Source organism: Pseudogymnoascus destructans, assembly GCF_001641265.1.
Source record: "Pseudogymnoascus destructans isolate 20631-21 unplaced genomic scaffold scaffold_9, whole genome shotgun sequence".
NCBI classification, from domain to species: domain Eukaryota; kingdom Fungi; phylum Ascomycota; class Leotiomycetes; order Thelebolales; family Thelebolaceae; genus Pseudogymnoascus; species Pseudogymnoascus destructans.
This window is the reverse complement of record NW_020167528.1, coordinates 736,290-757,197: the sequence shown is the minus strand read 5'-3', so window position 1 is coordinate 757,197 and position 20,908 is coordinate 736,290. Positions and strand designations below refer to the sequence as shown.

Below are 20,908 nucleotides of genomic sequence, written 5' to 3'. Positions count from 1 at the left end.
CTACGCCGTCCATCCCCACTGTTTGCGAAAAAGAAAGGAGGGAGAGAGATGGAGGTCCCTTCCTTCCTTGGTTGTTCATCGGCCGATTACGGTACGGGCGGACACGTGTGGTATGGGGGGGGGTTGTGTGGGTTAATCGGGGATTTGGTTGTAGATGGGTGGAAATCGGTACTGTCATTTTTTATTCTTCTTGAATATTCACCGTATCATGTTTTCGACGGACAAAATACTTGTAGAATCAAATAGTTGTTAAAACAACAAACAAGGACGAATCCAGAATATGATTATGATATGGCTATGATACTAAACCACCGATTTATACACCCCTCCTCGAATTACCACCAGCCCTGCGTTTCGCTCCCACCAAATAAAATAAAATACTACGTTGTCATAAAAGTCATTCAGTTGTTGTTTCGTGAGAAAATATTATTTCCTTTGAATATCGTACCGTAGATTCGAGCACTTCGATCTCCACTCACATGCCGTCCCCTCTGCCGTCGTCCACCGTCCCCCCCGCATTTCAATCCCCAAAAAGAACCCATGCCGACCGTCACCACAGCCTTTGGCTGTATGAAATTTCCGCCCATGTAGAATACCGCATCGTCGACCTTGTAGATACCATATGTACGCGCCCTCCTGGAACTCATGCGTTGCAAGCCCAAGCCCGCCCCCCAGAAATAAGAGTTGAGAAGTGAAAATAAATAGAAAATAGAGACGTAGAAATAGAAATAGGAGGTATTTTTGCGATTAATATGATGTAGAGAGGCCCGAATAATAGACATGTTTCGAAGAGGAAAGAGGGAAAAAAGGTGTAGTTTATGATGAAGGAAGGGGGGATGAGGAGGGAGTTTTGACTAATGATGATTTGTAAATGTGTAATTTCTTTCCTGTTCTTTCCAACTTCATACACACAAATGTTGTTGGGAGGAGGGGAACGTATGAATAGCTGCTCACCACGCTGCATCACTTCATCACGAAACGGGTAAAGGTGAAAAAAAAGAAGAAAACAAGAAGTAGAACAAGATAGAACAAAAGGCAGGTGCATAACACCAGCCACATCACCGCGCCCCAGCCCAATCCTACGATTGAGCCAAGCAGCCCCGCACAGCAAAAAACCTTACATAGTCGCGTCATACGAGAGGAAATCAGAGGCGAGCTCTGGGTCGATGAAAGTCTGGTGGGAGAGGAGGGTGTTCTGTGTTGCAAAAGAAGGATGATGGGGTTGGTGCGGGTCGATGAAGGACGACAGGTCATTAGCCGTCATCACCATCGAGGCGTCGAAGTCGCCCGACTGCTGGCTGCTCGGCATCAACATCGACTGGTCGAATTCGCCGTGCGGGAACCCCTGCCCGAAGGAGGCGTTCATCACGCCGCCCATGTCGTTCATGTCCATGCCCTCGTTGGGGGTGACGAAGCTCGAGCCGCCGGAGGAGGAGTAGTCGAACATCGGGGCTTCGACGGGGTAGAGGAAGCTCTGATCGAAAGCCATCTGACTCGCTGGCGTCGCCATAGTCGGATCTTCGAGGTCGGCATGGAGGACGTCATCTTCGCCAGACTCCTCGTCGTCATCTTGCTGCACTACATCAGAGCTCTCATACACATCCTTCATCCAACGCTTCAGCTCCGTCATCGGGGGCCAATCACCCCCTCCCTTGCCCCCGCGCTTCTCGGACTTATCGTCCGCCTTCCCCGACTTATTCCTGCCGCGAGGCTTGGGCACGAAGTGGGCGCGGCGCAGGTGGGCAGCGGCGTTGTAGTAGGCGCCGTACTTCTTGTTCTGCTGGGTGCACGCCTTGCACTTGGCGAGGGAGTTGATGGGGCGGAACTCGTCCTTGACCCCGTCAACGGGCTCGATGCACACCCACTTCTTGACCATGTCCTTGTGCTGGCGGTCCTTGTGGCGGCCGAGCTCGTGGGCGCCCCGGAAGCCCTCGCGGTCGTCGCAGAGGTCGCAGTGGAGGCGTTCGTGTTTGGGGCGCTGGTAGGGGGTTTTGGAGATTTGAGCTACGAACCTGTCTTCCTGGCCGTCTTTAGACTTGATGTGGACGAGCGGGGAGACTGTTTGGGATTCGTCGTCGTCGCTGCCTCCCTTTGGTGCTAATTTGCGGTTTGTCGCAAGCTGGTTTTGCCTCTGTAGCTGTTGCCGAGATCTAGAGGCCGATGAGGACGATACATTGCTGTCGGTCGATTCCGTGCGCTGCATACGTTCCACGTGACGACTCGAAGTTGAAGACATCTTCTGAGAAGAAGCGAAAAATGGGTAAGGAACTTGCTGGCCGTACCCAGCCCCGCCAGCCCCAGCGAGCAAAAGGTTTTGCTCTTCGCTCGAGGATACCTGCTTTAGGTCGGATGGTGGGTAGTATTGCGTCGAGCCGCCGTAAAATGCATCATCGGTAGAGCTGATATCAGAAAACATAGAAGTATTCGAGTGAACATTCACCATCTGGAAGCTCTGAAGAGCTTCATTGCATGTGCTGCTTTGGCGGCTCAGATCACTTACAAATGTGTTATCCGTTGTTAGCGTTGTGCTGCTCGGAGTATTTGGGGCTGGGTTACTGAATGTACTGCGCCTTGACGGTGATAATCGGGCCTGGGCCGGCTTGTTGATCATGAAGTTGTTCGGGGGGAAGTCCTCCGTCGTCACCGAGAGGTAGGGCGTCCGTCTCTGAGAGAAGTAGTTCCTGGGATCCTCGCCGATGTCCAGTTCCGGGACCTGTGCCAGCTCCGGTTGTGCTTGATGGTATTGCTGATAGGTGTATGGGCCATCTTGATGAGATTGCCATGCGTCGATATCGGCTGAGCTCGGGTGGCCTCCCGTCATCTGCTGGCGCGGTGCTGTTCGTCCGCTGCTAGAGAGGGACCTCGACATCGATGACGGCGGTGCTCCCATAGACTTGGTCCGGGACATGGCCGCAGGGCCTCCAGAATGTTGTGACACGCTCCTCGACATCCCCATAGATCCCACATGGTTTCGTCCCTAGTTGCTATTAGAACCAAGGCGGGGGCAAACGTGAATTAGGAGCATTATCCTACCGGGAAGGCAGCGCGGCTTGTGTTTCCAGCCATGGATAGAGACCTCGAGATCTCATTCTGAGAACGTTGTCGGCGGTGTATCGGCGGGCGGTCGGTGGACATGTTGGGTTGGGACGACGCGGCCGGAAGCGGTGGGCATGTGGCCAGTTGAGCGCTGATTCGAGCCTGCAATTCCAATAGCTCCCGTCTCCATTGTTCCTGATCCTGTTGTTGTTGTTGTTGTCTCTCTTGTTGCTGTTGCCCGGGTATGGGATTGCCAGTGAAGCTTGTCGACATCATGAAGGTTTGTGAAGAACGAACTATGTGGGCCCGAAGATAATAGAGGAGGAATTCTGCAGCCTCACAAATGTGGCAGCGAAGATCTTAATCAACCAAATATACTTCAAGTCAACTCACAAACCGACTATCGTGTTTGGCGTCTATGATTGCCTTCCAAGGTGGTTCGCAAGAGAATAAGTTTCGAAAAGGGACGGCGGTCAGAGGGGAGCGAAGTAATGTAAGGCGCTGAGGAAACAAGACAGGGCGGCTCTCTGATTGAATCTCGAGGTTTGGTGTGTGGCTCCCAAGGGCCTTAATGCATGGTGGTAGGATCACACTCAGAGGGGTTGCAGGGCCCGTGGGATCAGTGGGTTGGATGTCAGCGATCCTCGACCCAACAGGAAGCGAAGCATCAACCACCACACCGCTTGGGCGAGAAGGCGCAGCCTTCTCTCCTCTCACACGGCCCGCTGAGTGACCTCTATCGCCCATATCCCCAGGAAGCAAAAGCGAAGTTTCGCGTTCTTCGTGGCATCGTGGCCCCAGCCTGGCTGTTCTGTCGTCGACGGAGAATTTGAGGTTGCGGGGGGAGGGTTTGGTGGTGACATCACTGGCTAGCCCGCTGCAGGAATCGAAAGTCGGGCAGCAAATCAGACGTCACCGACGATTTCGAGATTCGTTGTGGTTGGCTTATGCACGGTTGTGCCAGTCCGCCTCACCATTCGATTTGCTTATGCTCTTCCACACCATAACCCTGAAGAGAGCCACGTTGGTGCCCCCTCGGCCAGGAAGGGAGCCCGATACCGCTGAAAAGGGTCACTGGTGAAAGTCAAATGCTGTGGGATGGGATGGGTTTGGGAGCCTGACAACGCCCGAGTAGAGAGGGGAGAGGGGAGCTTTCGCCACAGCCGTTTGACAGTCAATAATTTCTTCTGCCTATTATCGCCACGACCACCCAAGCCGATTCCTAAGCACTGGTGAAGAGCAAGCTGGTGACTAAACAGGCAAGGAAGCAACCAAGCATGAGTATGCCCACAACGATCTCGATCTCTCTCTACCTTACCTGAGGTGTGATTCCTCGACGGTCATGATTCCGGACCCCATTGCATATTGCATGTCACACTGAGGGCCGTGGTGTCAAATAGAGAGACAACCGTATCACCTCATCCCAATCCAGCTTCCACGACCCTCGATCTCTTTCCCAGTCGAGCCTTCCTCGTTCCGTTTCGTGCTGTCGGACCACGCCGAGTTGCATGTACGGGGGATGGGGACGGGGAAGGGGCCCATCTCACCGGCTTCGTGCCGCATCGAGAGACTCCCGGATCCATTGGGTTCAGGTGAAGGGGAGCCACAGTCAGGCAAGGGAATGTGGTTGACAGGAGAGGTAAAACCGACACCTTGGTGGCCTGTCTCTCTGTACCGCCTGTGCCGGTCTGTCCGTCTGTTGTACTTCGCTCAACCTGTGCCAGCCCCGATTTTCCCCCATATTTCGCCAACAGAGCCCGCTCCAGCGACCAAATTGGTTCGTCCCGACAAGCCTCCTCCGTTACCTTGTGGGGCCCACGCGGCCGTGATGGGCGTGATCCTCTGCGCATTGTGCTGGATCATTGTGCTGGATCATTGTGCTGGATCATTGTGCTGGATCATTGTGCTGGATCATTGTGCTGGATCATTGTGCTGGATCTGGGAGAAGCACACCATGGGGCAAGCGCGCGATCTCAGTTTCTCAATGAAGCAAGACCGTCATGATCCCCTTTGCTGCGTTCCCCTCCTAGGCATAGTCCCCCAATTTAACCCAAGGCGATGGACAACATCCCAGCGTCTTTCAAACGGACGACGCTTTGTCCAGCTGAGATCGGCCCCCTTCCCCCTTCCCCCTTCCCCCTTCCCCCTTCCCCCTTCCCCCTTCCCATGCAGGAACGACCAGACCGGGTACGGCATCTTGTTAAACGTGCAATGATCGTCTCCCCCATACCATTACTCGGTTTTTATTGAAGTAGAGAAGTATAGTTCAATAAAAACCCGAGTAATGTTATGTTTACCACTCGTACGTACGTGACGCGTTATATTATTATAATTAAGTAACAACAATGGCCGCCATTAACTCCAAAGCGACAGCAAGGGCTTACTGGAGATGAACGTCTTCGGGTTTATACTTTGACGCTGTTATTGATGCTAAGGGTGGCATACAAAATATTAATGTAGATTATTATTTTTGTTATTACTTATATATTATTATTTCTCGCAGCTTTTTGAACTACGTACATGGGTTCCCTGTCAACAATTATTAACCCAAAGTACGAGTATACCGTATACCCATACCCATACCCATACCCATACCCATACCCATACCCATACCCATACCCATACCCATACCCATACCCATACCCATACCCATCCCATGCCATACCCCTCCGCTCGGAACTTTTCCACGCACGCCTACCACGCCGTCCCTGCACAGACCCATTAGTTTGCCCAGTCGGCGGAGCGGGTCTAGTATTTCCCTGTCCGTGGCCTCTGAGTGGTTCCCCTTCACGGGCTTTGCTTTCCTTTGATGAACCCCGAGGATGTACCTTCCACATACAAAACACTAGCATGTAAAGTTGAGAGGAGGGGGGAAGTTGATGGTTTTGTGTTACTGCAACAAAACAAACAGTTGTGTTCGAGGGGTTGGTTTTTGGTGATTGTGGTGGAGGTGTGTAGTCAGTTGTGTTCGAGGGGTTGGTTTTTGGTGATTGTGGTGGAGGTGTGTAGTCAGTTGTGTTCGAGGGGTTGGTTTTTGGTGATCGTGGTGGAGGTGTGTAGTTTGGTATGTGTCCAGATGCGACGTCGTCATCGCCCGCCACGTGAGAAAGACTGGTTCCTGAATGCGCCTGGGCCAATCGCAAAGTTGGATGGGTATGTTAGTTCCGAGATAAGCTCAAGTACCAGGATGCTTTTGCGGCGATCTCACAAACACATCTATAATGGAAAATCGAGAGGCTATAATAGAGCCAGCAGCCATCATCTCATGCCAAACAACGAACCGAGGGGCGTCTGTCTATTGCCAGCAGGGTGAACCTGCGATCCTCCCTCGCTCCCTCGGCGTCGAGTTTCTGGCTCTCCCTTGCACAGCCAGCCAACCCCTTGGCTGGAACCTGGAACGGGCGTCGGACGAGAGTCAGAGATCCCTTGCTTGGCAGGTCAGGTCGCACGGAAAACGCGTTCTGGGCCCAACCAAGGCAAGTATTGGCGCCGCTTGGAGCGAGCGGGACGATGTGTCGCGCGCCTGGGCAGCGGACAGGGCAGTTCGGTGTTTGCGCACACGAAAGGTGTACACTGTAGCATGCGCCTGGCAATGATTCACGGGCAGATGATGCACGTAGCCATGTGGTGGCCGGTCGGGGGAGAGCTGACCGGCGGGCAGGAAAGGGATTGAACTGCTCGACACCTCGATCGTCCTCTCACCCTCGTGACACTTTGTAGTCGTTGGAGAGCGGCAACGGAGAGGAGGTGGGAAGTGAGACAAGATCGGACCAACATGGCCACGCATGCACGCAAGCCACCATCACCACCACATCACCACCACATCACCACCACATCACCACCACAGCCCATACTGTAGTTGACAGTACAGCGTACAGCAAAGTTCGTCGATACCAAGACCCAAGGACGGCGTGTGCTTTCGGGGATCACCTTTCTCCGCGTGTCGTTTGCACCCGCACACCCGCACACCCGCAGTAAAGGAGTCCACAGGCCACGGAGTACTCTACCTTATTCCAACCATGCTCCTCCGACCGACATCCACATCGACATCCACATCATCCACATTGACATCCACATCATCCACGACATCCACATCGACATCCACATCGACATCCACATCATCCACGACATCCACATCATCCACGACATCCACATCCACATCCACATCCACGACATCCACATCGGCACCCACTCGACAGTAGTCTTGTCAGCAACAACGTGGCCGTCGTTGTCTTGCACGGGATATGTAGTAGAGAATACCGGGCCACATACCCTTCCTGGGATCCGTCCTAGCCTCTGTTCAGCCTATAATCGATAAGCAACTGAAACCCCCTTCCCCCGCCGCCGGAGTGTGTTTGAGCCAATCAGAGGGCGGACACAGGGGCAGACAACCATAAAACACACCTTACTACTACTAGCTCGGGCTACTCTTGGTATTACGCTTAGGTAGCTTAGCCATACCACATCTTACTACCCGAGTACTACTAGCTTAGATTAGTTAGATTAGTTAGGTCAAAGTACTATGTACAGTGAGTACCTGGATCAGGGCAATTGACCATCCGCCCCTCTCCCCCTCCTCCTACCCACTTAAAATTCACGCGGCACCACACCCACACACCCACTTAGAAATAGTAGTATGCGGCAGTGGTAGTGGTAGTGGCAGTGGTAGGGCAGTGGTAGGGTAGTGGTAGGGTAGTGGTAGGGTAGTGGTAGTGGTAGTGGCAGTGGTAGGGTAGTGGTAGGGTAGTGGTAGTGGCAGTGGTAGGGTAGTGGTAGGGTAGTGGTAGGGTAGTGGTAGTGGCAGTGGTAGGGTAGTGGTAGGGTAGTGGTACTAGACTCCCCTTCCACCCTGTCCACCGCGCGACTACAGCGCCGAAACATCCACACGGTTCGCGCATTGGTAACCAGCAGTAGTGGTTCACGGAGGAATCTCGAGTAGGTAGTACTTGGCCGTACTTGGATTCCACTCTTACGCCGTGCGTTGCTCGTGTCTCCCCCCCAGGCCCCGCCCCGCCCTGTCCTCCCTGTCCTGCCCTAGTACAACCACACTCCCTGTCTAGTCGCAACTCGCTCCATACCAAACTATGTACCACTACAACATCCATACATCCACTGCATCCACTACATCCACTACACCCATCCACTACATCCACTACACCCATCCACTACATCCACTACACCCATCCACTACATCCACTACACCCATCCACTACATCCACTACACCCATCCACCACATCCACTACAAGCCTACAACCCACCACCCACCACCCACCCCAAACTATGTCAACTCTCCTACCTTCCTGCTTTCCTCCTACCTTCACTTTAAACAATCTAATCTCGTGGTTCACTCCACTACTTTATACTTACTTACTACCCCTTCCTCTTCTTCTTTCGAACCCTTCCCTTCCTTCTACTTGAAGTCTTCCAAAATCTCTCTTTTCACCACAAAAAAAAGAAGAAGAAAAACAATACCCAAACTCAAACCCGAATCTACGTTCTGCGGCACACCTCCAGTCACTACAATTGACATCGCTACCATACCAGCCCTGCATTCCACGTTTTTGCACCGCGCGCCGCGCCTTAGCTTGGCTTTACCACCACCCCAACCCGTCAAATTGCTGTGATCCCCTCTGCAGCAATCCCCCACCAAATTGTCGTCGCATCTCGTGCTTGCATTCTCTCTCTCTCTCTCTCTCTGACACCATGACCGATATAACATCAACTGTTCTGCAACCGACGTCGGTTGCCACCATTGTAGACGTCCTCAACCCCACCAAGGAACAGCGAGACTCGGCTTATTACTCGGGCTCCAGTACTAATGGCGACGGCAGCAAACGTGAGGATTGACCCCCCAGGCCCCAGGCCGCTCACTCTTGGGCCGACTTCACTCAACGCATGCTAATCAATTCTGCACAGATAATTCAATAGCAGCGCCCCGGAACACTGGCTCTATTACCCCGTCGCCGTCGAACGGCTACCAATCTTCCACCGCCGATATGACACCGTCGCCTATTGCGACAACCGGCCATGCCCCCCAACCTCTGGCCTCCCCCGTGTCTGGAGGCATGTCCATCACTTCAATGGTGACTTCCCCGACGACACCTTCCAGTATGGACGAAAGCATGCTCGCAAAGCTCAACCCGGCCTACAATGCGCCTGGCCAGAGAGCGTCAACAACCTCGCTGGCCGACCCGAGGCGCGAGAGCGTAGACGGGCGCATAAACAGCGGCTTCGATGGCATGAGACTCCAGGGCAATCCCCCCTACGCGAGCAACAACCAATCCACCGCCTCCATACAGAGCAGCCTGCAGCAGCAGCGGAATCCGGGGCTTAGCGTGTCAAACTCCGATAGGCTCTCGGCGCCGAGGTTCCCTAACACATACCAACCCAACTCTCAACGGTATAATGTACGGACCGCACCTACTATTACGGGCCCCGCTGCCAGCGCCGTTGCCAATGCAGCCGAACCCACAAAGGGACAGCCTTGGGCTTTCCCTGACGACACTGATCGCCGCGTCTCCATGAACCCTTTGGAGATCGAGGGCCATGCGACGTCGTACCTCGAGTCCCGCCGCAGCAGCATCGCTGATTCCATGGCTAGCAGCCAATACACCACCGAATCGCGCCTGCCGCGCGGCCAACGGCGTCTGGAGGATGGCTATCCACAAGCTGAGTTCCCGCCGATGAATCGTGGCTCGTCCGAGTTCCACGGTGCTGCGCACCACCACCACTCCCTGCAACATCGCCAGGTCGGCGAGATCCGCGATGAGGAGGGCGGCTCGCCGGGTAGCACGCAGCCTTATAGCCGTACGCCTGAGCTCCGCAAGAGCCACAAGTTGGCGGAACGTAAGCGTAGGAACGAAATGAAGGAGCTGTACGATGAGCTACGGGAGATGCTACCGTCGGAACGCGGTAACAAGACAAGCAAATGGGAGATCTTGAGCAAATGTAAGTTCACTTCCGTTCAGGTTATGTGAAATATCACTAACAGACAATCTAGCCATCGCACAGCACAAGGCACAGGAAGACAGGTGCCAGAACCTGGAGCAGCATTACCGTCAACTGCAGACTGATAACGCGCGGAAAGACTCACAGCTGCAGAGAAGCAGAGACGAGATCGCCGAGCTCCGCGCTGAAGTCCGCACAATGCGCCACGAATTCTCATTAATCAGAGGCGACATGGCGCAACCGCACGCCGTCCCAGTGAGCCAAGCGCCACCGCCCGTAGACAACTACAGCAACGACCCCTACCGCGCCCGCCAAGAAGCCCGGCCTGAAGTCGGCCTCCCCCCGCTGCGGAGTCTAAACACACCTATACCCTCGCCCTTCCCGCAGCAGCAGCAAGCAGACTCCATGACCGGCGTTCAATACCACCACGAGCGGCCCGCAACGAACGGATACGCACCTCCCTACCAGCCACGGGTCTGATCCATCTACGCATATCATGACTGCATAATTTAGCTATTTATTTGTTCTAATATTGGCGCGGATGAAAACGTGGATAACGGCCTTGTCTACGAGCGGACTATACCTCGCCATCCTAGCGAACTACTGCGGCTACCGCAGCGAATGCGGCGCCGATTTTGACGTCTCCAGTCTATGAGCATATGTACTGGTCCATCTTATACCCGCTGCCGGGTATCGTTCTGTCGATATAGGACTTGCCTCCATACCTCTTGTTCTAATCTATTGTATTTTTGGGCTGGGATTTTTATCGGCACATGCGGTCGCAAAAGTAGCTCATTGTTATCAATCGGTGTATTAGGTTTTGCTTTTTTTTGGATCGGGGGGGTGGTGGGAAGGGGGGATGGGGTGGGGTGGGAGAAGACATATAATTGTTATACCCTCGCGTTTGTTTTGTTTGCGATTTTTGAGATGGTGGGAGAGAAGGGGGCGGGGATATGAGCTTCGCTTTGGATGGCATGGCTGATGATGGCTGGGAATACCGGCTTGGGGGACCGCATGGGGTCTTGGGACAGTGTCGTTACCCCGGATGACCCTTGGATGGTTGGGGCTAAAGTAATGGAATATGTGCGATGACCTGGAGAGATGGGTGGGGAGGTGGAGTGTAGAAGATAGAGATACTTTGAATGAAGTATCTGAACCAATCTACCGAATAATCAAGCTATGTTACTAGCAAAAAACCAAACTCCTATTTGTGATATAACTTGCCTAATGAAGTTCTGTAGGTCGTGGAGCGAGTCCTGAATGCATCTCTGTGGTTATAACGATCACGTGACTACTCCTGTCCTTGCCGTTGGGAGCACGATATAATCCGCTAGCTCAGGCAATTTCTCAACATAGCCTAGCGCAAGGCCCATCCAACGAAAAGTTATCCTCCGACCATAATTTTCGAACATTACATCCATCCCTCATTCACACCACTTACCCCCAAAACCACATCCCATCTTCCCTCGAATCCACAAACCAAGTGAATTTTCCAGTCCCATCATCATGTAAGTCTCCCCTTCACCAGAACCCTTTCCAATTTTCCTGTCTCCGCGGGAAATCATCCAATGGAAATCGTAACACAGAACGCACGACTAATATGGCTTCTCCCACAGGCATTTCATCAAGAGAGCAGCAGCCCGCGCCCTCGCCGCCCCAGCGAGCACCCTCCTCCGCGCCGCCCCGCGCACCTCCACCCCCCTCTCCATCCGCCAATCCGCATCCGTCATGTCGGCCTTCAAGCGCTACAACAGCAGCACATCGGCGTCCGACGAGCCCATCTCCACCGATGCCTCTGAGCAGTCCAGCGTGAGCTCTGCCGTCGCGGCCGCTGCTGAGACTGGGGCCTTGGGCTTCGGAATGGATAATCTGGATGGTACGCGCCCGAACTCGAGGCCGCCGATGGATCTGCAGCCGACGAACTCGGTGTATGTCGGGAATCTGCTGTTTGAGGTCACGCCGCAGGATTTGGAGAGGGAGTTTGCGCCGTATGGGGAGATTGTGACGAGTCGGATTGCGCAGGACCCGAGAGGTCTTAGCAAGGGGTACGTTCCTACCCCCCCCTTTTTTCCACCTTCTGGGAGATCATAAGAAGAGGAGGAGCACAATCTAACACCCAACAGATTCGGCTACATCGAATTCAGAGACATCGAATCCGCTCGCAACGCCATCGAGCAACGCAACCAAACCATCTTCGAAGGCCGCCGCCTCATCGTAAACTACATGGCCAAGACCCGCTCCAACGCCAAGTCCAAGAACCCCCCCTCCAAGACCCTCTTTATCGGCAACCTGGCCTTCGAGATGACCGATGCCGACCTGAACAAGCTGTTCCGCGACATCGTGAACGTGATTGATGTCCGTGTTGCTATTGATCGTCGCACTGGGCAGCCGAGAGGATTTGCCCATGCCGACTTTACGGATGTGGAGTCTGCGGTTAAGGCGGCGGAGATATTGGAGGGGAAGGAGGTGTATAATAGGTCGTTGAGGTTGGATTATTCGTTGACGGCTACGAGGCAGAATGTTGGCTTTGGACGGGGGGATCGTGCGCCCAGGGGAGATAGGGGAAACAGCTTTTAAGTGCTGAGTGTGTGCTGAAGGAGGGGAACTTGTACAATAAGGGGTTTATTGTACGATGGTCACCTTGCAAGCGAGGGGGTACTGCGCAGGTTGGCTTGAGTCACCAGGCACAGTGCTCTACTCGGCGAATCGTTTTATAGACGCTCTTTTTGCAGAAGGTTGTTGTAAGATATATATACAAGATGTTGGGGAAGGAAGGAAGACTGGTGGGAAAATGGGAAGGGGAAGGAAAGGTGCATGTAAGGTATTGAAAGGGGGAGGCGTTGTAACAGTTGTTCCATATGTAATTTTTTATGTTCCGATATAGAATCCAGTCTGGAAGTATGTTGTAGAAAACAAGGCCACTTCACTTCACCTGATTCGCTTTGCAATATTGGACACCCAGCGAAATGTGACGTGATATCCATCCCATCCCATCCCATCCCATCCCATCCTATCCTCCTAATAATACCCCCCACTCCCAGGAAACTCCCCAACAACAGCCTTATCCGCCTCCCCCCCTTCATCTTCCGAATCACTACTCCCCCTTCCATCTCCCTCCCCCCTCCCTCCCCAGGGGGTCCCCTCAACCTCCTCAACTCCCCCCCCCCAACACAACAGGCTCCCACGCCTTAACCGTATAGATCTCCCTCCCGCTCGGCATCTCCCTCAGCAACCCCCCCGCATCGGGGATGAGTTGCGAATTCACCGTATCATTCTCTCTCACCCACTTCGTCTCCAGCGCAGCCAGCACGCGGGCCTCTTCTGCCTTCCCCGCGTCTGCACCCCAGTCACCGGATTTCTCGACGCGTTTGCCTTCCCGCTTCTCTGAGAAACTGGACTTAAGCCTGCTGAGTCCCAAGCCGCTGCGCTTCTTCCCATTACCGTCACCATCATCAGAGGAAGAAGAGAGCCCCAGCTCCCCCATCCCCGCGCGGAGCCACGCGATCGCCTCCCCGGTCTTCCCATCCGAATCCCGATCAATCCCCAAAAACCGACACGCCCTTGCCCTCCCCACGCGTCTCAAATCATCCACATACCTCACCAGCCCCTCATCTACCTTCCCAGCCCCAACCTTTCCCAGCAATTTCCCCTCCGTCGCCTCGTTCCCAGCGAGTAAACTCAACGCCGTCTCCGCGTGCGCCGCGCCCGCTAGACACAACCTCGCAAACAAATGTGCCCTCACCTTCGGAATAGAAGGAGCGCGGATCATCCATTCTTTGTCGTTTTCGTTCCGCTCTTGCGCGAGGGCCGCGGGGTAGGGGTCATCCTTCAACACCGCCAGCAGCGTCGCCTCCGCATGCGCGAGTTCGGATAGGGCGCGCAGGGTGGGGGGCGAGATGTCCAAGGCGGGGGGTGTGACGGGAGAGGTGGTCCGGAGGGTGTCGGCGCGGTGGGTCAGGTAGAGGTGGATTTGTGCGGATTGGAGGAGGTGTTTCGTTGCTTTTGTGATGAGTGTTGTTCGCACCTCGGGGGAGGGGGAGGGGGAGGTGGTGGTGTAGAGGGGGTGCAGCGCTGTTCTCGCAAGCAGCGTATGCAAATACGATAATGTCGCTAGCGTGAAGAAGACTTCATACTCCAAAGAACTCAGCTCCAACCTCTTCGTCCCTGGTAAGGTCGAAGTAAGCGTCGCCCGCCACGAGAACCTTGGGGAGGAAGTCAACACCACATCCAACCCCCGCTGCGGCGTCAACCCCGCATCAAGCGCAAGGAGGGCAGGGTAATAAGCTTCGATCGTCCCAAGGAGTGCAGGGAGATGCGAGGCGCGTTGGGGGGGGGGAGGCGCTTGTATGTTTTTAGGGAGGAGCGGAGGGGGGAGCGGAGGGTGGAGGTGTGGACGGGGAGGGAGGGGTGGGTGGGGGAGTCGAAGTGGGACGGGAGGCGGAGGGGGGAGGTGGTGGGGAGGGTGAAGGGGTAGGGCATTTTTGGAGGGGGGGGGTGGGTGTTGTGGTGTGTGGTGGTGGTGTGAGGTGTTGAGGTGGTGAGGTGGTGAGGTGGGTTATCACCGCATGGCGGGGTAGTTGAGGGTTTGTGGATGTGACGTTGGAGCTTGGGAAGCTGTGGCCGTGTGATGGGGTGTGAGATCCGTGGTGTAGGAGGCTTCGTATTGTGTGTAGGGAAGGGAATTTGTAGGAAACCGAGAGATATTGTGTCCTGGAGGTTCTGGGAGGAGGCAGGAGGACGAGGTTTGTCGTCTTGAATGTCGTAGCTTGGCCCCTCCCGTCATACCCTTGGCGTTGGGAGCTTGTAGTAGCCGCAATTGAAATTTCTCATCGGTCACACGTATTTATTACACGACATGTATACCCGTGGTTTTAGGACGGGAAAGACACAAGATACAGAATATAAAGCATGAAGTTTGTAGTTATGGCAATTTGATATTATCGGCAGCCTCACCTAGTAAACCTACGTCAACATAGCCTGTCCCCTGTGACCCTCAAAACTACGTCACAGGTCGACCAATATCATTTCCCCAACCAACCACTTCAATGCATCCCAATCCATCCCAAATCAACTCCTTGGATATTGCCGTCCTCTCAAACACTCCTCCAGCACCACTCCCGCACCACCACCATAACCAACCCTCCAATTCGGCACTCACCATGACAGCCTCCCAACAAACCACCTACCTCAACGCCATCCACGGCACTTCCACCATCCTCACCCCCACCACCAACGCCAACCAACCCGGCACCAGCGCCAACACCATGGGTTCCACCACCGCCTCGGGCCACGGCCCCCACCCTTCCGACCACCCCCCCAACGCCCATCCCATCCTGCCCACCCGCCGCGTCGGACCACCGCAGGCCGAGCTCGAGGGGGAGCAGATGGCGGATCCGGGGGAAGGGAGGGTGATGGATGCGCAGCTGCAGAAGAAGGGCGGTGGATGGGGAGAGGAGGATTCGTTGACGGAGGGGCTGGAGAGGAAGAAGAGGGAGCAGGAGGGGGAGAGGGGGAGGTGCGAGGAGGAGAGGAGGAGGGGGGGGATGTAGATGGGGGGGGAGGGTGAGGGAGGCGGATGAGGATACGGGCGCGGTGTAGGGGTGTCGTCACGGGTGGATAGAGAGCAGGAAATGGAGAGGTTTTTCGTGTTGATGAATTTGTTGGTGCTTGTGTGTTTTTTCAAATCCGGGTTCGCCGTGACGCCTTCCGCTATGCAAGTTCCGTGTGTTGTGTTTGTGTTTCCGTCCCGAATGACCCTAAGAAAAAACCATCCCTTCCATATCCTGATCGCCATCGCCCACCGAGCTGAGTTCCGACGACTGTCTCCGCGATGTGTCTTCAGAGCTGACAACCTGTCTCGTCGCATTCTTATGCAGTATATCCGCCCACTCCTTCAAACTCGTGATATCGCCTCCCTCCACCGGAATCACCCTCGGTTCCGCCTCGTGCCCGATAATCGTGCCGGTATACCTACTCTCCTCATCACCCTTATCATGTTTCTTCTTCAGCGCTGCAGCCCGTCAGTCTCCCACCCACTCCCTCATCAGCATCTCCAGAAAACTTACTCGTCAAATAATCATCCCTCCCCTCATCCCCCCCCTCCAACGCCACCCTCCTAATCTCCCTATTCGCCTCCCCCCTCGCCCACTCCACAAACACCTCCACGCCCCTGACATCCTCCTCCCCATCAAACACCTGATCCTCCCACACCTTCTCCGGCACAAACGCCGCGCAATCCTGCATCGCCAGCCTTACATCCGCGATCGAGATCCCCAGCTCCGTCGGGTCGGCGGCGGCGTGGTTCGCGGTCGAGGTGGCCAGGAGGAGCATGTATCGACCTGCAATGTCGGTGAGCGCGTCGAGGACGGAGGGCTTGGTCGAGTGGTAGCCTGCCGCGCGCAGGATGTGGAGGACGCAGGGGCGCAGGAGCGCGTGGTGGATTGCGTGGGATGACATGGTGTGTGTGTGTGTGTGTGTGGGTGGGTGGGTGGGTGGGTGAGTGCGGATGGACGGTCCGGTTTGGGCGTTGCTCACGGTTGAAGTGGTATTGTCGTTTTCATGGCGTAGAAACGAGGGTGTTGCTGGTGAGTGGTAAGGCGCAGAGTGAAGCTTGGGTGGATTGTAGATTGGGGCTCGGAGTGAGTTTATCGCAGGGCAGTTGCGGTTGCGGAATAACGTTTGGCCGAGAGCTGCGTTTGGCGGGTGGGGTTACTCCTTGTTTCTGAAAAGTCAGCGAGGTGTTAACCTCTGACTTACCCCTGAGTTCCCAGACTCAACATTTGTTGCAACTTGTCTGAACCACTTCACTACATCACACACCTGATTGCTGTGTTGTGGAATAGTCTAAGCTACGACCCTTTGGTTCTGTTTTCTAAGACAGTGTGTTGTCTTAGTAAATTCATCCCTTCCTTGGGTGGCTAGTTTCTCACATCTGGTGCACCCACCATTACACATATCTCTACAACCCTCTATGATTCATTACATGACATCACTCATACTACCACATGACATATCTCTACCAACTAGAGGCCTAGGAGCATGAACGATAGCTCTAAAAGCTCCTACGAACCTCTATGATTCATTACATGTCATCGCTCTTTAGTTACCCACAAGATTGGTTAAGTTATGACATAATTTGTCTATGACATAATTTGTCTATGACATAATTTGTCTATAGGGGTACTCTGACCTTGGACCTCCTTTTACTTCCTATAGGCTACGAACCTAAGAGATGGTTCTATGGGATTCTCTTACGTCGACTACAGTTACCAAGCCTGGTAATCATGGAAAGTCTTGGAAAATGAGAGAACTACACTCCTTTAGCATAAATAGGATTGCCCTTTCCTTAAGAAAGGGCAAGCAGACAATACAGTAAATCGACTATCACATACTTCCACGTCTTTTCCAAGCTTCCAAGCATTCATCTTGTTACTCCTTGTTTCTGAAAAGTCAGTGAGGTGTTAACCTCTGACTTACCCCTGAGTTCCCAGACTCAACATTTGTTGCAACTTGTCTGAACCACTTCACTACATCACACACCTGATTGCTGCGTTGTGGAATAGTCTAAGCTATGACCCTTTGGCTCTGTTTTCTAAGACAGTGTGTTGTCTTAGTAAATTCATCCCTTCCTTGGGTGGCTAGATTCTCATATCTGGTGCACCCACCATTACACTAGCCACCCAAGTGTAGGGATGATTTTACTAAGACAACACACTGTCTTAGGAAACAGAGCCAAAGGGTTGTAGCTTAGACTATTCCACAACGCAGCAATCAGGTGTATGATGTGGTGAAGTGGTTTAGACAAGTTGCAACAAATGTTGAGTCTGAGAACTCAGGGGTAAGTCAGAGGTTAGCACCTCACTGACTTTTCAAAAACAGAGAATAACAAGATCAATGCTTGGAAGCTTGGAAAAGACGTAGAAGTATGTGCTAGTCGATTTACTGTATTGTCTGCTTGCCCTTTCTTAAGGAAAGGGCAATCCTATTTATGCCAAAGGAGTGTAGTTCTCTCATTTTCCATGACTTTCCATGACTAACCAGGCTTGGTAAATGTATTAGAAATCAAGTGCGACCCACAACTAGCTTGCTAATCATGTAGTGAACGTAAGAGAATCCCATAGAACCATCTCTTGGGTTCCTAGCCTATAGGAAGTGAAAAGGAGGTCCAAGGTCAGAGTACCTATAGATAAATTATGTCATAACTTAACCAATCTTGTGGGTAACTAAGGAGCGATGACGTGTAATGAATCATAGAGGGTTGTAGAAGCTTCTAGAGCTATCGTTCATGTTCCTAGGCCTCTAGTTGGTAGATATATGCCATGTGGTAGTATTGGCCCACCCCCTTAAGGAGGAGATTTTCTTAATAACTTGTTTAATGAGTGTTCAAATGATATGCCGTGATGTATGTAGCATAAACAGATGTAGTAGAAGAGTTTGCAGCAATCGTTGAGTAGTATTGCTTCTGTTGTTGGTGTGATAAGTGTCATACTGACATTCGTTGCACTCAGTTTGCTATCAAACTCAAGAGCAAACTTGGAAATCTCCTCCTCAAACCTACAAGTCACTATACATATTTTGGCTTATCACACCAACAACAAGAGCAATACTACTCAACGATTGCTACAACCATCTATGATTCATTACACGTCATCGCTCCTTAGTTACTGGGCCGATATGACCACATAGCATATCTCTACAACCCTCTATGATTCATTACATGACATCACTCATACTACCACATGACATATCTCTACCAACTAAAGGCCTAGGAGCATGAACGATAGCTCTAAAAGCTCCTACGAACCTCTATGATTCATTACATGTCATCGCTCTTTAGTTACCCACAAGATTGGTTAAGTTATGACATAATTTGTCTATGACATAATTTGTCTATGACATAATTTGTCTATAGGGGTACTCTGACCTTGGACCTCCTTTTACTTCCTATAGGCTACGAACCTAAGAGATGGTTCTATGGGATTCTCTTACGTCGACTACAGTTACCAAGCCTGGTAATCATGGAAAGTCTTGGAAAATGAGAGAACTACACTCCTTTAGCATAAATAGGATTGCCCTTTCCTTAAGAAAGGGCAAGCAGACAATACAGTAAATCGACTATCACATACTTCCACGTCTTTTCCAAGCTTCCAAGCATTCATCTTGTTACTCCTTGTTTCTGAAAAGTCAGTGAGGTGTTAACCTCTGACTTACCCCTGAGTTCCCAGACTCAACATTTGTTGCAACTTGTCTGAACCACTTCACTACATCACACACCTGATTGCTGCGTTGTGGAATAGTCTAAGCTATGACCCTTTGGCTCTGTTTTCTAAGACAGTGTGTTGTCTTAGTAAATTCATCCCTTCCTTGGGTGGCTAGATTCTCACATCTGGTGCACCCACCATTACAATAAGCCAAGATATGTATGGTGACTTGTAGGTTTGAGGAGGAGATTTCTAAGTTTGCTCTTGAGTTTGATAGCAAACTGAGTGCAACGAATGTCAGTATGACAGCTAGATTCTCACATCTGGTGCACCCACCATTACATCCTCCACCATACTAATTACCGCCATACTATATTGTTGGTATTACCTAGGCCTTAGCATGCTATCCTATTACACCCTTACATAAGGAAGGATGGAGGTCTTTAGGCCAGAAGCCTTAAATAGATACTGTATAGGGTTGCTAGGTAGTCGCCTAATTAATAGAAGGACTTAGAGGTTTTCATCTCTCATTTCTACATATTCACCTTAGATATTCCCAAGTCTTTTCACATAGTAATAGCATAGGAATAGGTTAGAAGAAGTGATAGTTTGCTAGTATAGAGTGCTGACACTAAATAGAATATTAGTGCATGTTTAAAATCATCTAATATATTAACAATGTATTCGTATAAAATTTAGGGCTTTACTTACATTTTCTAAGGTGACAAGTTAAAGGCTACATGAACCTTCTTGGTTCTAACATGCTATCCTGCTTATAAACAGGTGGAGGATAGAAAGAATGAAACTAAATGTTGTTAATACTTTACTAATACATTAACAATGTATTCATAGCTATTTGCTTGTTTTTGAATAGACTTAGTGATATTTTCTTGCTAGAGCTGAATAATCTTTTTCCAATTGTCGTCATATAGCCTTATATGGTGCATTTCCTGTAACTGTAGATGAAGATATTCACAATGTTTTATACCTATGCAAATATAAGTCATCCTTTTACAATAAGCATTGTTAAGGGTGCTACAATGGGTTGGCTTTAGTGGCTGAAGTTGTTTATGGCAATATTAGACCTATAATGCATTAATAATGCATTAATAACACATTAACAATGAACACACATTATTACACATAGCATACACTGTTTCTGGTGTCATTAACGAAGTATTGATGATATAGGCGACCCCATTTTCAGATGTTTCGGGGTATTCTGGTAAATCTGTTGTATAGTTTACCTTCATTACCCGGGTTGCTTTGTTACTAAAACATCGCTTGAAATAACTGTGGTTGTTTCGATCTTAATGCATTAGTAATGCATTAGCTTAAGTATATACGGGGGTTATGTTCATAAGTTTTGTGAGTGGGGGGGGCTATAAAACCGTTTTCCGTTTGTCGCCCTACCTGACCATATCATGTGTTGCTACGCGAGCTTAGCTGGCCAACGTGGCAGGGTTTAGTCATAAAAGTGGAGCATTTCCCAGATCAGCTGAGCCAACGCCTGAGGGTCAGCTCACCCGTGTACTTGGCAAGGTCTGGAAAAATAATCCTAGTTTTTTTCAAAGGTCCCACGAGTTTGTTCGGAAATTGTTAATGTTATAGTCCGCAGTAGAGAGCGCCACAGCGGAGGCGACAGCCGAAGGACCTTGCAAGCGTAGGGCATCTTGTCAGCGTGTGGGTGCTTTGCGTCCCCTGAGTCTCCCAGGGAAATGGG

The 20,908-nt window shown here is 51.9% G+C and overlaps 7 protein-coding genes across 7 annotated transcripts; 3 read left to right on the top strand and 4 right to left on the bottom strand.

Moving 5' to 3' along the window:
- Positions 1 to 72: 72 nt before the first annotated feature.
- Positions 73 to 4,921, bottom strand: VC83_04299 (uncharacterized protein). The gene is made up of 2 exons (XM_024467934.1): positions 3,034 to 4,921; positions 73 to 2,977 (listed from the first exon to the last, which is right to left on the bottom strand). The coding sequence occupies exons 1-2, from the start codon at positions 3,310 to 3,312 to the stop codon at positions 1,118 to 1,120; spliced, it is 2,139 nt and encodes a 712-aa protein (XP_024324343.1). The 5' UTR covers positions 3,313 to 4,921; the 3' UTR covers positions 73 to 1,117.
- A 2,118-nt stretch (positions 4,922 to 7,039) lies between these two features.
- VC83_04298 (uncharacterized protein) lies at positions 7,040 to 7,306 on the bottom strand (the record flags this gene model as incomplete). Its single annotated transcript, XM_024467933.1, has 2 exons — positions 7,040 to 7,227; positions 7,297 to 7,306. The coding sequence occupies 2 exons, from the start codon at positions 7,304 to 7,306 to the stop codon at positions 7,040 to 7,042; spliced, it is 198 nt and encodes a 65-aa protein (XP_024324342.1).
- Positions 7,307 to 8,361: 1,055 nt separating this feature from the next.
- On the top strand, positions 8,362 to 10,826 carry VC83_04297 (uncharacterized protein). Its single transcript, XM_024467932.1, has 3 exons — positions 8,362 to 8,873; positions 8,954 to 9,985; positions 10,038 to 10,826. Exons 1-3 carry the CDS (start codon positions 8,741 to 8,743, stop codon positions 10,463 to 10,465), a joined length of 1,593 nt encoding a protein of 530 aa, XP_024324341.1. The 5' UTR covers positions 8,362 to 8,740; the 3' UTR covers positions 10,466 to 10,826.
- A 577-nt stretch (positions 10,827 to 11,403) lies between these two features.
- On the top strand, positions 11,404 to 12,988 carry VC83_04296 (uncharacterized protein). Its single transcript, XM_024467931.1, has 3 exons — positions 11,404 to 11,493; positions 11,602 to 12,030; positions 12,109 to 12,988. Coding segments are annotated over exons 1-3 (885 nt in total). The 5' UTR covers positions 11,404 to 11,491; the 3' UTR covers positions 12,563 to 12,988.
- Positions 12,989 to 13,136: 148 nt separating this feature from the next.
- On the bottom strand, positions 13,137 to 14,854 carry VC83_04295 (uncharacterized protein; the record flags this gene model as incomplete). The annotated part of the gene is made up of 2 exons (XM_024467930.1): positions 14,236 to 14,854; positions 13,137 to 14,149 (listed from the first exon to the last, which is right to left on the bottom strand). Exons 1-2 carry the CDS (start codon positions 14,462 to 14,464, stop codon positions 13,137 to 13,139), a joined length of 1,242 nt encoding a protein of 413 aa, XP_024324339.1. The 5' UTR covers positions 14,465 to 14,854.
- On the top strand, positions 14,855 to 15,534 carry VC83_04294 (uncharacterized protein; the record flags this gene model as incomplete). The annotated part of the gene is made up of 1 exon (XM_024467929.1): positions 14,855 to 15,534. The coding sequence occupies exon 1, from the start codon at positions 15,031 to 15,033 to the stop codon at positions 15,532 to 15,534; it is 504 nt and encodes a 167-aa protein (XP_024324338.1). The 5' UTR covers positions 14,855 to 15,030.
- VC83_04293 (uncharacterized protein) lies at positions 15,522 to 16,580 on the bottom strand. The gene is made up of 2 exons (XM_024467928.1): positions 16,051 to 16,580; positions 15,522 to 15,995 (listed from the first exon to the last, which is right to left on the bottom strand). Exons 1-2 carry the CDS (start codon positions 16,439 to 16,441, stop codon positions 15,742 to 15,744), a joined length of 645 nt encoding a protein of 214 aa, XP_024324337.1. The 5' UTR covers positions 16,442 to 16,580; the 3' UTR covers positions 15,522 to 15,741.
- Between the last annotated feature and the right edge of the window lie 4,328 nt (positions 16,581 to 20,908).